General features: G+C 41.1%; 1 protein-coding gene across 1 annotated transcript in view; it reads left to right on the top strand.

The window, feature by feature from the left end:
- LOC115126574 (substance-P receptor-like) overlaps positions 1-12,520 on the top strand; it is a 90,188-nt gene that overhangs the window by 6,053 nt on the left and 71,615 nt on the right. The window contains exon 2 of the mRNA XM_065011683.1: positions 6,826-7,020. Coding sequence (XP_064867755.1) covers positions 6,826-7,020 — 195 coding nt within the window. The remainder of the gene's footprint in view (positions 1-6,825; positions 7,021-12,520) is intronic.

The raw sequence follows: 12,520 nt of genomic DNA, 5'->3' as shown, positions 1-12,520 counted from the left end.
ATTACACACAGGTGGATTGTATTTATCATCATTAGTCATTTAGGTCAACATTGGATCATTCAGAGATCCTCACTGAACTTCTGGAGAGTGTTTGCTGCACTGAAAGTAAAGGGGCTGAATAATTTTGCACGCCCAATTTTTCAGTTTTTGATTTGTTAAAAAAGTTTGAAATATCCAATAAATGTCGTTCCACTTCATGATTGTGTCCCACTTGTTGTTGATTCTTCACAAAAAAATACAGTTTTATATCTTTATGTTTGATGCCTGAAATGTGGCAAAAGGTCGCAAAGTTCAAGGGGGCCGAATACTTCCGCAAGGCACTGTATATATATATGTCTCCGGCAGGAATAGAAATCTTCTCTATCAATCAGCATTACCTCTCTCACCCGTCAGACCTGGGTTCAAATACTATTTGAAATCATTTCAATGACTTTATCTGTGCTTAATTGACCATGCCGCTTAATTGACCACTGTATAGTCCCAATACTGTAAACCCCACCTATTTGGAACCCCAGACAGGCAACAACAAACACTCAACATATTTCAAACACTCAAGATTTCAAATAGTATTTCAAGCCAGGTCTGCCACCGGGCTCATTTCCTCCCAACTGTTGATGGGGATTTTATGTAATCTTCAGCAAAACAACAGTACCCCCTGAGAGCACAATGAGCTGGGAAATAGATTCCTGATCAAATTTCAGCCTTCAAACCAAAACAATTCAAAACAGAAAAAACACTGCACGCGGGAAGGTTAAATATTGTGTTAGCACCTTAAAGACTTCTAGAGCGAGAGAGAAGCCGGACAGAGCATCTGCCTGTTGTCTTTATTGGATTATTCCTTATGTATTAAGTGGCTTTGGTGGTTTAGATGTCATTGCTGGATCATTAGACCTGTGCCTCTCTCATTCATTTATACCAGGGACAGGCAACTGTCATGGGGGTGTGGGCCACAAAATCTGAACTCATCATGAGGGGCCATTGTTGCAATTCTATACATTTTGCCACAGGGTGGAGAGACATGTTTGCAGTTTTTCCATATTATATCTGAGTGAGAGTGACTAACGAAATCAATGGGGGCCCCTGGGCGGTAATTCGAAAATTATTACTATGAGTTTAGATAGCTGGCTTGACTAATTTACCAATCTAAAAAATGTTAGCTGACATGGGCTAATTGAGTGACTATCAGCGACTGACATGACAAAAGAAAAACTGCTTTATGCAAAACCAAATTTTGAGATTGCACCTTGTGTATTCAACTATTCTAACTCGCAACAGTAAAATGAGACTCCAACTTAGTTTTTTTGGGGGGGAGGGGGAATTTAAAAGAGGGGCCGCGGGCCCCAGTTGGCCGTACCTGATTTATACCATCTTCCAGTGGGGTCTGCTATTGCCCAGAGACATTCGCAACAAAGCCAGGTTGAAAACCGAGAATGTAAGTGAGGTGTAAAACAGGTTTGAAAGAAAGTGAGACAAAGAGGGATGCCGCCGACACTCCGGGCAAACAGTAGATCCAGAAAACAGACTGAATTTCTAGTTTTAAAAAATGACAAAAGGATTCCCAAAACCGTGATTCCATGCTGTTGTTGTAAGGTTATACAAAATAAAGAGAAATACAGGGGTTGTGTGTTTGCTGTGTGTTCATGTGAACATACAGTATGTAAATCTATGCATCTGTATGCAGGTGGTGAACAGAAAACAAGCTGGCATCAGTCACCAGTAGCAAACCCACACAAGCCCTGTAAGCCAGGCCTCTTTATGCTTTTCAAAGAGTGTTGTCAGAAACACAGCTAAACTAAACCCATACCATGGAAAAGCAGCATTGTGAGTATCACTTGAAACAAGATAGGAGATTGCAAGAGCTGTGTGCTCATGGAATGAGCCAGGTATAGCAGATTGTCAAGATGTGAAAGATAGTTGTGTTGGACTACAGAGAACGTTTGAAATTAAAGATTATTGGGAGAATGTCCAAATAGAAGACTAAATGGGGCTATTAGGTGGATTAAGATGTTGATTAAATCTGAAAGTTAAAGACATTGAACTCTCAAGTGCTGCTTGACACGATCCTGTCACAGTGTTAGATATCGTTAGGTCAGTAGTCTATTGATGGAATGGGACTTGCTTGGGGTTGCATGCCAAATTGCAACCTATACCATATAGTGCACTACTTTTGAACAGTCACTGGTCCTATATAGGGAATAGGATGTATTTTGGGACTAGGACTAAAGGGTTATTCCACTAAATATGTGCCTTTGATATTTGAAGTAGAAATAAAAAGGTTGCGACCGGTTCAGGGAACAGAATCGAAAACGGGAAAATAACGAAATTATTTGAGGAACAGAACCCGAACTGAAAACGAAAGTGATCCATAGTGTTCTGGAACAGAACGTTATTTTAAAAGCATGGGAACTGGTTAATAACATTATTTTACTCTCAAGGCATTTTTTTCCAGTCCCACAAAAATCACAACAAAGCACCCATGCAAGCCCTCACTGTGTCACTTAGAAACTTATTCCAGCATCTGCCTGTTTGTGTGTGCAGACTGCCTGCCCCTCCCTTCTGAAGCATAGGATACTGTAGACTACTGACTATGTTACAAGCATAATTCAGAAATTAGGGAGAGACCTTTTACTGCAATGGGCTAAATCAGGATCACACAGAGTGTTTCTTGGTAGTCTTAAACAAATCTACTTTGAAACAAAAGTATACACCTCACACAGATGCTTATGGGCTTAAAAAAGACGACACCTGTACCATGTCAAAAATATCATTGAAATGTATTGCATTTTGAGTTTGCATCCCAATATTACACTTTATATACATTAAAGAAAGCTCAAATATAACAAATAATATAACGTTGATTAATTATGAAATTATGAAACATATGAATAACATCCCACCCATGAAGCCACTAGGTCATTTGATTGCAGGAAAGGGCTACATAGAGAAGAATGGATTGACTTTTTTAAATGCTAGTTAAGGATAGGATTTCACATTGGATTTATTAACTACAAAAATGTAAGACGTTTTTTATTCTAGTGCTGCTCTGCACACACAAGCTTGTCATTTGCTCTGGTCCAACATTAAACCGACTCAGAAGTTCAAAGACATTAAAAGTTCCTCCATAGAAGCCGCTCCTCCGTATGTATAATTCTGTGGGCCTAATTCAGATAATGCATGTCACAACAAAATGCCCCAGCACTTCAAGGTAAACTTCCTCCATCCTCTCTCGTTCTCTCTCACCCTCAAAATTTCAGATGCATCTCACGCCCTACACTGACTGGCAGCACAGTGTTTGTTTTGTCTTTCATTATGATTAAACCATGCAGTTATCGACTTTCTTATACAGATTCAATCGCTTACCCGCTCCACAGCAAGCTGCTCTATCCGCACTGATTGGTGAAGTAAGTTCATTTCGAGCTAAATGTAAAAAAAATATATATTTCAGAGGTTTAAAAAGGAATTGTTTGAACCACTTCAGAATGTTATTGTTTTGGTCGGAACAGTGGAACGGAATGAAAAAAATAATGGTTCTGTTCAGAATGAAACATGGAAAATAATTCAGTTCCAACCCCTGGAAGAAATTGTGGACAAATATTGAATTTTAAAAGCCTGTTATATTACATTAAGTGCCCTTTAACATAGACCACATGGACAATTCTATAAATCTGATTCTTCATATGAATAAAGTTTACATACACTTAGGTTGGAGTCATTAAAACCTGTTTTTCAACCACTCCACAAATGTCTTGTTAACAAGCTATAGTTTTGTCAAGTCGGTTAGGACATCAACTTTGTGCGTGACACGAGTCATTTTTCCAACAATTGTTTACAGACAGATTATTTCACTTATAATTCACTGTATCACAATTCCAGTGGGTCAGAAGTTTACAAACACTAAGTTCACTGTGCCTTTAAACAGCTTGGAAAATTCCAGAAAATGATGTCATGACTTTAGAAGCTTCTGATAGGCTAATTGACATAAGTTGAGTCAATTGGAGGTGTTCCCGTGGATGTATTTCAAGGTATACCTTCAAACTCAGTGCCTCTGCTTGACCTCAGAAAAAAATGTAGACCTCCATAAGTCTGGTTCATCCTTGGGAGCAATTTCCAAACGCCTGAAGGCACCACATTCATCTTTACAAGCAATAGTACGCAGGTATAAACACCATTGGACCACGCACCCGTCATACCGCTCAGGAAGGAGACACGTTGTCTCCTAGAGCTGAATGTACTTTGGTGCGAAAAGTGCCAATCAATCCCAGAACAACAGCAATGGACCTTGTGAAGATGCTGGAGGAAACAGGTACAAAGTATCTATATCCACAGTAAAGCGAATCCTATATCGACATAACCTGAAAGGCCGCTCAGCAAGGAAGAAGCCACTGCTCCAAAACCGCCATAAAAAAAAAAGCCAGACTGTACTGTTTGCCACTGCACATGGGGACAAAGATCGTACCTTTTGGAGAAATGTCCTCTGGTCTGATGAAACAAAAATGGAACTGTTTGGCCATAATGACCATCGGTATGTTCGGAGGAAAAAGGGAGAGGTTACAAGCCATCCCAACCGTGAAGCATGGAGGTGGCAGCATCATGTTGTGGGGCTGTTTTGCTGCAGGAGGGACTGGTGCACTTCACAAAATAGATGGCATATTGAGGAAGGCAAATTATGTGGATATATTGAAGCAACATCTCAAGACATCAGTCAGGAAGTTAAAGCTTGATCGCAAATGGGTCTTCCAAATGGACAATGACCCCAAGCATACTTCCAAAGTTGTGGCAAAATGGCTTAAGGACAACAAAGTCAAGGTATTGGAGTGGCCGTCACAAAGCCCTGACCTAAATCCTATAGAAAATGTGTGGGCAGAACTGAAAAAGCAGTGCGAGCAAGGAGGCCTACAAACCTGATTCAGTTACACCAGCTCTGTCATGAGGAATGGGCCAAAATTCACCCAACTTTTGTGGGAAGCTTGTGGAAGTCTACCTGAAACGTTTGACCCAAGTAAAAAAATTTAAAGGCAATGCTACCAAATAGTAATTGAGTGAATGTAAACTTCTGACCCACTGGGAATGTGATGCAAGAAATAAAAGCTAAAATAAATAATTCTCTCTACTATTATTCTGACATTTCACATTCTTAAAATAAAATGGTGATCCTAACTGACCTAAGACAGGGAACATTTACTAGGGTTAAATGTCAGGAATTGTGAAAAACTGAGTTTAAATGTATTTGGCTAAGGTGTACGTAAACTTCTGACTTCAGCTGTATTACAGTATATAATGTTTTATTCGACATTAGTGTTACAATAGTCCTCATAGGAATGGGTCATTGTTTACAAGTTGCAAGCTATCCCCTAAAGACATCCCGAATACCACATATTTTCCATCTTCTTCTGAGTCATGCAGCATAACAAATTTCAACGGAAAAATACATTCAAAGTGCTCAAAAAAACTATTGCTTCATTGAAGGTTCCTCAAATAACCCCTTAATTAACCAACGTTTCAAATATAAACCCATTGACTGCAATGGTTCCTTGTCGAACTCCAGTGTTTCTTGAGAATCTCCAGGGTTCCTCGAGTCACCCTTAATTCTAAGAAGATGAGGATAAGCTTTTACTCTTTCAAAGGCATACAGTCTATGACTCAAACTAAATCGAGACAGGGGAGGATTGCAACATGCACATTGATTGATATAGACCCTGATGCTAACAGGGGAAGAATAAAACATTTGTTTTAGTTTGATCAATTTGTGTGTGTGTGTGTGTGTGTGTGTGTGCGCAGAGGTGGAAAAAAACTCAATTGTCATAATTGAGTAATAGTAAAGATACCTTAAACTTTTACTTGAGTCATTTTAGATTAAGTAACCCAGTAAAATAGTGCTATAGTAAAAGTCTAAAAGTACAGTGGTGGAAAAAGTACTCAATTGTCATACTTGAGTAAAAGTAAAAAGTAAAAACTATACATCAAATTGCTGTCACGGGATTCTTCTGTTGAAGGAGAGGCGGACCAAAACGCAGCGTGGTTATTTAGATACATCTTTAATGAAGATGAAAATAGGACAATATACAAAAACAAGAACCATGACACACCAAACACAGCCCTCTCTGGTGTAACGAACACAAAGATAGGAACAATCACCTACACACCCCAACACCAAACAGGCTACCTAAATATGGTTCCCAATCAGAGACCATGACTAACACCTGCCTCTGATTGAGAACCATATCAGGCCAAACACAGAAACAGACAAACTAGACACACAACATAGAATGCCCACTCAGATCACACCCTGACCAAACAAAACATAGAAACATACAAAGCAAACTATGGTCAGGGTGTGACAATTGCTTATATTTAACAAGCCAGATGGCACAATTTCCTTTTTTATAACTTTTTTTTGACAGCCAGGGGCAACTCCAGCACAGACATAATTTACAAAGGAAGCATTTATGTTTATTGAGTCCACCAGATCAGAGGCAGTAGGGATGACCAGGGGCGTTCTCTTGATAAGTGTGTGAAATGGGACCTTTTTCCTGTACTGCTAAGCATTCAAATTTTAACTTGTACTTTTGCGTGTCAGGGAAATTGTATGGAGTAAAAAGTATATTATTTTCTTTAGAAATGTAGTGAAGTGAAAGTAAAAGTATTCAAAAATATAAATAGTAATGTAAAGTAAAGTACAGATACCACAAAAAAAATGCTTAAATAGTACTTTAAGGTATTTTTAAAGAAGTACTTTACACCACTGTGTGTGTGTATGTGTGTAGATCTTCACCTTGTATCTTCCTGAACATGTGTTTGACCCTCCTTTCTCTCCTCTTTTCCTAGGTACATGGCCATCATCCACCCCTTGCAGCAGCGTATGTCGTCCACAGAGACCAAGGTGATCGTGGGAGTGATCTGGGTGCTGGCTCTGCTCCTGGCCTTCCCTCAGTACTACTACTCAGTGACAGAAGAGCTGCCTGGACGAATCATCTGCTACATCGAGTGGCCCGAATACTCTGGCTTCGACTACAGAATAATGTGAGTTTCCTTTATAAGTGTGTGTATGTGTGAGAGAGAGAAAAGAGAGAGAGAGAGAGAGAGAGAGAGTGTGTGTGTGTTTGTGTGCGTGTACGTGGGCATTTCCACTAATCACTAAACTAAACACTCCTGATTACTTTGAATGGAGAACAAATGCACGAGGGTCGTTGGTATACACTAGCCAGTAAATAAAAGCAGCATGGAACAAAAATGCTTTGTTTCTTTTCTGTTTCTCGATGAAAGAAAGAAAAAAAACACCAAAAGCTTTTGATCAAGTACACCTGTGCAGGAAAATATCACTTCAGATGTAAACAGTAGAAGACATGACTATACAGTTTACTCTTCTCTCGCTATTTATTAAAGCCGATGTAACGTTTACCATTCCCGCACTGCTTATTAAAGCAGCAGTTTGACTCTGTTTTAAATACAGTGCTAATGATGACTGTTATCGAACGCAGCGGAGAGTTAAGGCCCCCCTGTGTCGACTTCTTCATGTCTTCAGCAGAGCATATAAAAGATAGACCAAGACATTCTGCTGTTTACTATTCTGTTGCCTAACAGATCAAATATTTTATTTGCCTTCACTATCGATTCCAAATTCCTCGAATTGTGTCTCCACTCAAGAGCAGCTTGGGTTAAACATAAAAAGCCCAATTCCATTATCTTCTAGCTGTCCAAACACAGGGCAGATTTCATATTATCCTCTTAGCTCCATCCATCGAAAGCAATAAACAAACTGAAAGGAATGAGAGAACATCCCAAATGGCACCCTTTTCCCTTTATAGTCCACTACCTTTGACTAAGGCCCATATAGCTCTGGTCGAAAGTCGTGCACCATAAAGGGAATGAGGGTGCCATTTGAGACGCAGACTCGACTGAGAGTGCATGCAGACTACATACCCTGTGTCTAACCTTAACAAAACATTATTGGAAGGGAACAGAGTATTATTTATTGGTGTGATTGCGAAGCCAGTAGACACATTCTGAGCTGCAGTATCAGGTGAATATGGGTAGCAAGATATTGAACAGATTATTATTTGTATTGTAGGGGGCTTTGGCAGTTTAGATGTTATTGCTGAATCATTGGATCTGAGCCTCTCGCATTCATTCTTCCATTCGCCCCGCTCTCAACTCTCATCTTTCACACTGTTTTGCTGTGCTTCACAGTTGAACATGAAGCAGGAAAGTGACACCATCTGACACGTGTCTGACTGAGTGATATTCTGCCCAACCTTTCCTCTACATTGCTTCCTTCCTTACGTTACCAAAATAGAACGGAAAGATTATGGTTGTCATACCCCGATTCAGAGGGTTGGGTTAAACGAGGAAGACACATTTCGGTTGAATGCGTTCAGTTGTACTCACTAGGTATCCCCTTTCCCTTTTTCAATGAACAATACAATTATAGGCGTGAAGTGCTTTATATATATAAGGAGTTCATGTTAGCACTTCACACCTATAATATTAGCACTTCACACCTATAATTGTATGCTGTATTTGATTTGCACTGTGGGGAATAGAATAGCAAGTCTGTCACCGGGACCGCTTCCCAACGCTCTTCTTGGTTCTCTTCACCCCATAATGTACGGCAAACTAAACGCTGTGAAGCAGTGGAGTCTCCTCAGAATAGGAAGGGGAGGCCCATCCTCCTCAGTGAATTTCGTACAAATAAAAATAGTGAAATATTAAAAGTTATCCTTATTAGATAAAACTATGCTAAATATATTTACATCATATCATTGATTAAAACACACTGTTTTGCAATGAAGGTCTACAGCAGCCTCAACAGCACTCTGTAGCGTAGCACCATGGTGTAGCCGGAGGACAGCTAGCTTCCGTCCTCCTCTGGGTACGTTGACTTCAATAGAAAAATTAGGAGACTTATGGTTCTCACCCCCTTCCATAGACTTACACAGAAATGATGTCAACTTTCCAAGTTCTTGCAGTATTTACTGACATTTTGTCAATCAAATCAGATGATCAGAGAATGAATCTAGTACTGAAAGCATAAGCTACAGCTAGCTAGCACTGCAGTGCATAACATGTGGTGAGTAAGTGACTCAGAGAGAGAAAGGCAATAGTTTTGAACAATTACGTTTCTTTAAAAATGAAGGAGAAGCAAGAGAGAGAGCGAGAGAAAGAGAGAGATAGAGATATTTCGTAGCATTTATTTTTTCACCTTCAGTTTCACTAAGCTAGCGTATGCAAATTGCTAGTTTAGCCTACTCAAACACCCGGCTCAAACAGAGAGGGTTGCTATGTTAGCGAGCTGGTTATGCCTATCCAACTCTTCCAAGTCAAGGTAAGCTTTTGGTTTTATTAATTTATTGCCACCGGGTCCCGCCGGGTATAACTGCTAAACTGCTTGCTGACTGTACTGCGTGATTGTAGCAGGTTTACTAATGCATTAGTTCTAGTAGTTATGTTGACTATGACGTTATATGGTAATATGCTAATATGGTGACAATTATATAGGCTGTGTGTAGCAGTTAGTGGTTATGAAATGAAGGTTTGGCTTGGAACGTTTTTTTTGCCTGGTCACAGACAGATGATGTGTTGTGCACTGAAATCCACAAGCGAAGGGGAAAAGTTAGAGGAGGAGAGCGAGTAGATGCGAGAAGGAATTATACAATGAGCAAAATTATCATGCTGTTTGCATGTGGCTGCTATTAAAGTGAACTGTGTTTGCGTGTGATAAGAGGTGTGTTAATTCCGCCGATTCTGTTTAAAGACATTTCTAAAACGTAAGCAAACGGAATAAAACGGGGATAAACATACCTGAATTTGTCCAATGGAACGTTTTGTTTGCAACTGTTGGACTAATAATTAAAGCCTAGATGAGCTAGATGCAGGCAAGAGTGTGCAAGGCGGTATTGAATGTGTCACTGTCTGTCACCTTGATTACTAAAAATGTTCTTTCGACCTGTGCATCTACGTTGTAAACGTTCATTCATAGGCTAGGTTGTAGCAACTCATGATGGGTATTGAGCATTTGAGTATCATGTACTAGCCTAAACCCATCGATGTAACATTGAGCTGGGTGAATGGAATATGAATGACAGTCATCCAATATAATGTAATAGAAATAAGGCCATGCTCATAACAAAAATGAATCGTCCTCCCTAATTGTAAACGTCACCGACCGCCACTGCTGTGAAAATGTATTGCAGTGTGTGTGTGTGTGTGTGTGTGTGTGTGTGTGTGTGTGTGTGTGTGTGTGTGTGTGTGTGTGTGTGTGTGTGTGTGTGTGTGTGTGTGTGTGTGTGTGTGTGTGAAAGCCATGAAGGTGTATGGCAGCTTCAGCTGAAGGTTGAAATCCTCTGATGGCCACACTGTAGAGAGTGCGAGAGAGAGAGAGTGACAAAGAGAGAGACCTGAGACCTGGAGATTCAAGGAATTATTCTAGCACGCGTAAGGCACATTTACTCTTAACAGTGGGAAAGTGCTCCCCACCCCTGTGGCCCTTAATATATTTGTTTGACTGCAGTCGTTACCTTCCGACATCCAGTGAGCTGATAAACGCACAGCATACAGGTCTGATCTGATCAACAGCAGCCCCTCTGCTCTCAGCACATCAACACCACAGCATTTTAGGGTTGCTCTCTTTGTCTCCAAATGCCATTGTCATTCAGTCTGGCTGTCTAGGCTCCCACCCTTCCACATTGTGACCATTTGTCATAAATAGCACGATGGCAATTAGAATGTTCATGTAGGAATCGCTGTGGCACTTATTACTTTTTCAATGAAACTGTATTCACTGACACACGAGGGCTAAGTGAGCGGAGCTTTGGTGTGGTTGTAATTCAGCCAGCCCGTCCACTGCTGTAATTGACACATTTGATTATGGCTGACCCTCCAGTCCAAGCAATGTGTGGGATGGTGTGAGTGTGTGGTTGTGTGTGTGTGCTGCCCCTCTGCCACCGTCGCTATGGCCCCCTCTCAGTGAGCAGGAATTAGGGAGTAAGGCCACGGGGAGGGTATAAATAGCAATGTCACAAACCTACAGAAGATTCAGTTTCCAACAGTATGATCACACACTCAGACAAGTACGCTGGACCTTCACAGACCTTTTCTATACACACACTAATATACAGAGCGATAGACACACAGTTACACCCCCTCCCACTCCCACACACACACACATACACAGATAGTTAGACACACAGTGACCCCCCCCCCCCCCCACACACACACACACACACACGCACACATATTGAGAGAGAGAGAGAGAGAGAGGAAGAGAGGGTGAGTAATAGAGAAACAGAAAAAGACACACACAAAGTGACACACACAGACCATCCTGAGCAAGCACACCCCGTTCTCTCTGTTCCCCCCGTCCCCTAAATTGGGTACCTAAAGAGCTTGTCTTTGACCTATGCCAGTAAACCAGCAGCATTGTGCAGGGTGTCATGTTACCTCAGCCACTACATTCATCTCCCTCTGCAGACGCCCAGGCTTCATTCTCTTCTCCCAGCAATGTCCAAAGAGCAGCAACAGCGGCCCACACATGGCGCAACAGAACACAGACAAACTTTGAGATCCAGTCTAGAGCTTGGCTGGACAGTCAGGCAGGAAGAGAAGACAGACAAATAATGAGCAGCAAGTACTGTACATGGTGAATATTTTCTGGATGGGCTATTGGACCTTGATGTGCTGTAACTGTAAACTGTAAAGTTGATGTATCATTCCTCCCAGTGTGACTTTATTTGGCAGGATGTTTATTGATTACTGTGCTGTGACAGTTAGGTGACAGACACTCACTTCTCTTGTCTGCTAGCCCAGCGAGCAGGAGGCAGGGGGCAGGAGGCTTAAGGGAGAAGAGAGGATGGGGGGAGAGAGAGGAGATGAGACGAGAGGAGGAGAGGAGAGGAGAAGATGGGAGAGGAGAGGCAAGATGCAGGCAGCCACCGGGCTCATTACGTATTCCGGGGAAGTTTGCTCAAGGCCGCACTGATTTTTGTAAATTGCCTTATACCCACAACAGGCTCTCCTGGAAGTACTGACAGTTCTTTAGACAGACAATAGTTTTTATAACCAAATTTAAATTTTTCTACAAACTCCCACCAAATTGTGTGTGTGTGTGTGTGTGTGTGTGTGTGTGTGTGTGTGTGTGTGTGTGTGTGTGTGTGTGTGTGTGTGTGTGTGTGTGTGTGTGTGTGTGTGTGCGCGCATGTGTGTTTAAGCATCTTCATTTGTAGGATCTTAATTTGATCACCTTGTTGCAGGAGAACTTCTGAAGTTTCTAATTTCCACTTTGAAATCTCAGACTTAATTTTCCCTTATGAAATATGTATCAACCCCTACAATGATGTCCAATAATTACAATCCACATAATAATTCACATTTCCTGTGTCTGCAGGATTATTTTTCTTGCTGTAGCAAACTGGCTAAAAGATCTTACAGCTGTACACTTCCAGGAAGAACCCAGGTAGAACCCTTTTGGGATCCATGTTGAAAGGGTTCTACATCAGTGGAGGCTGCTGAGGGGAGGACTGCTCAT

The sequence above is a fragment of the Oncorhynchus nerka genome, linkage group LG27 (assembly GCF_034236695.1).
Source record: "Oncorhynchus nerka isolate Pitt River linkage group LG27, Oner_Uvic_2.0, whole genome shotgun sequence".
Taxonomy (NCBI): Eukaryota; Metazoa; Chordata; class Actinopteri; order Salmoniformes; family Salmonidae; genus Oncorhynchus; species Oncorhynchus nerka.
This window is presented reverse-complemented; position numbering and strand designations above follow the sequence as displayed.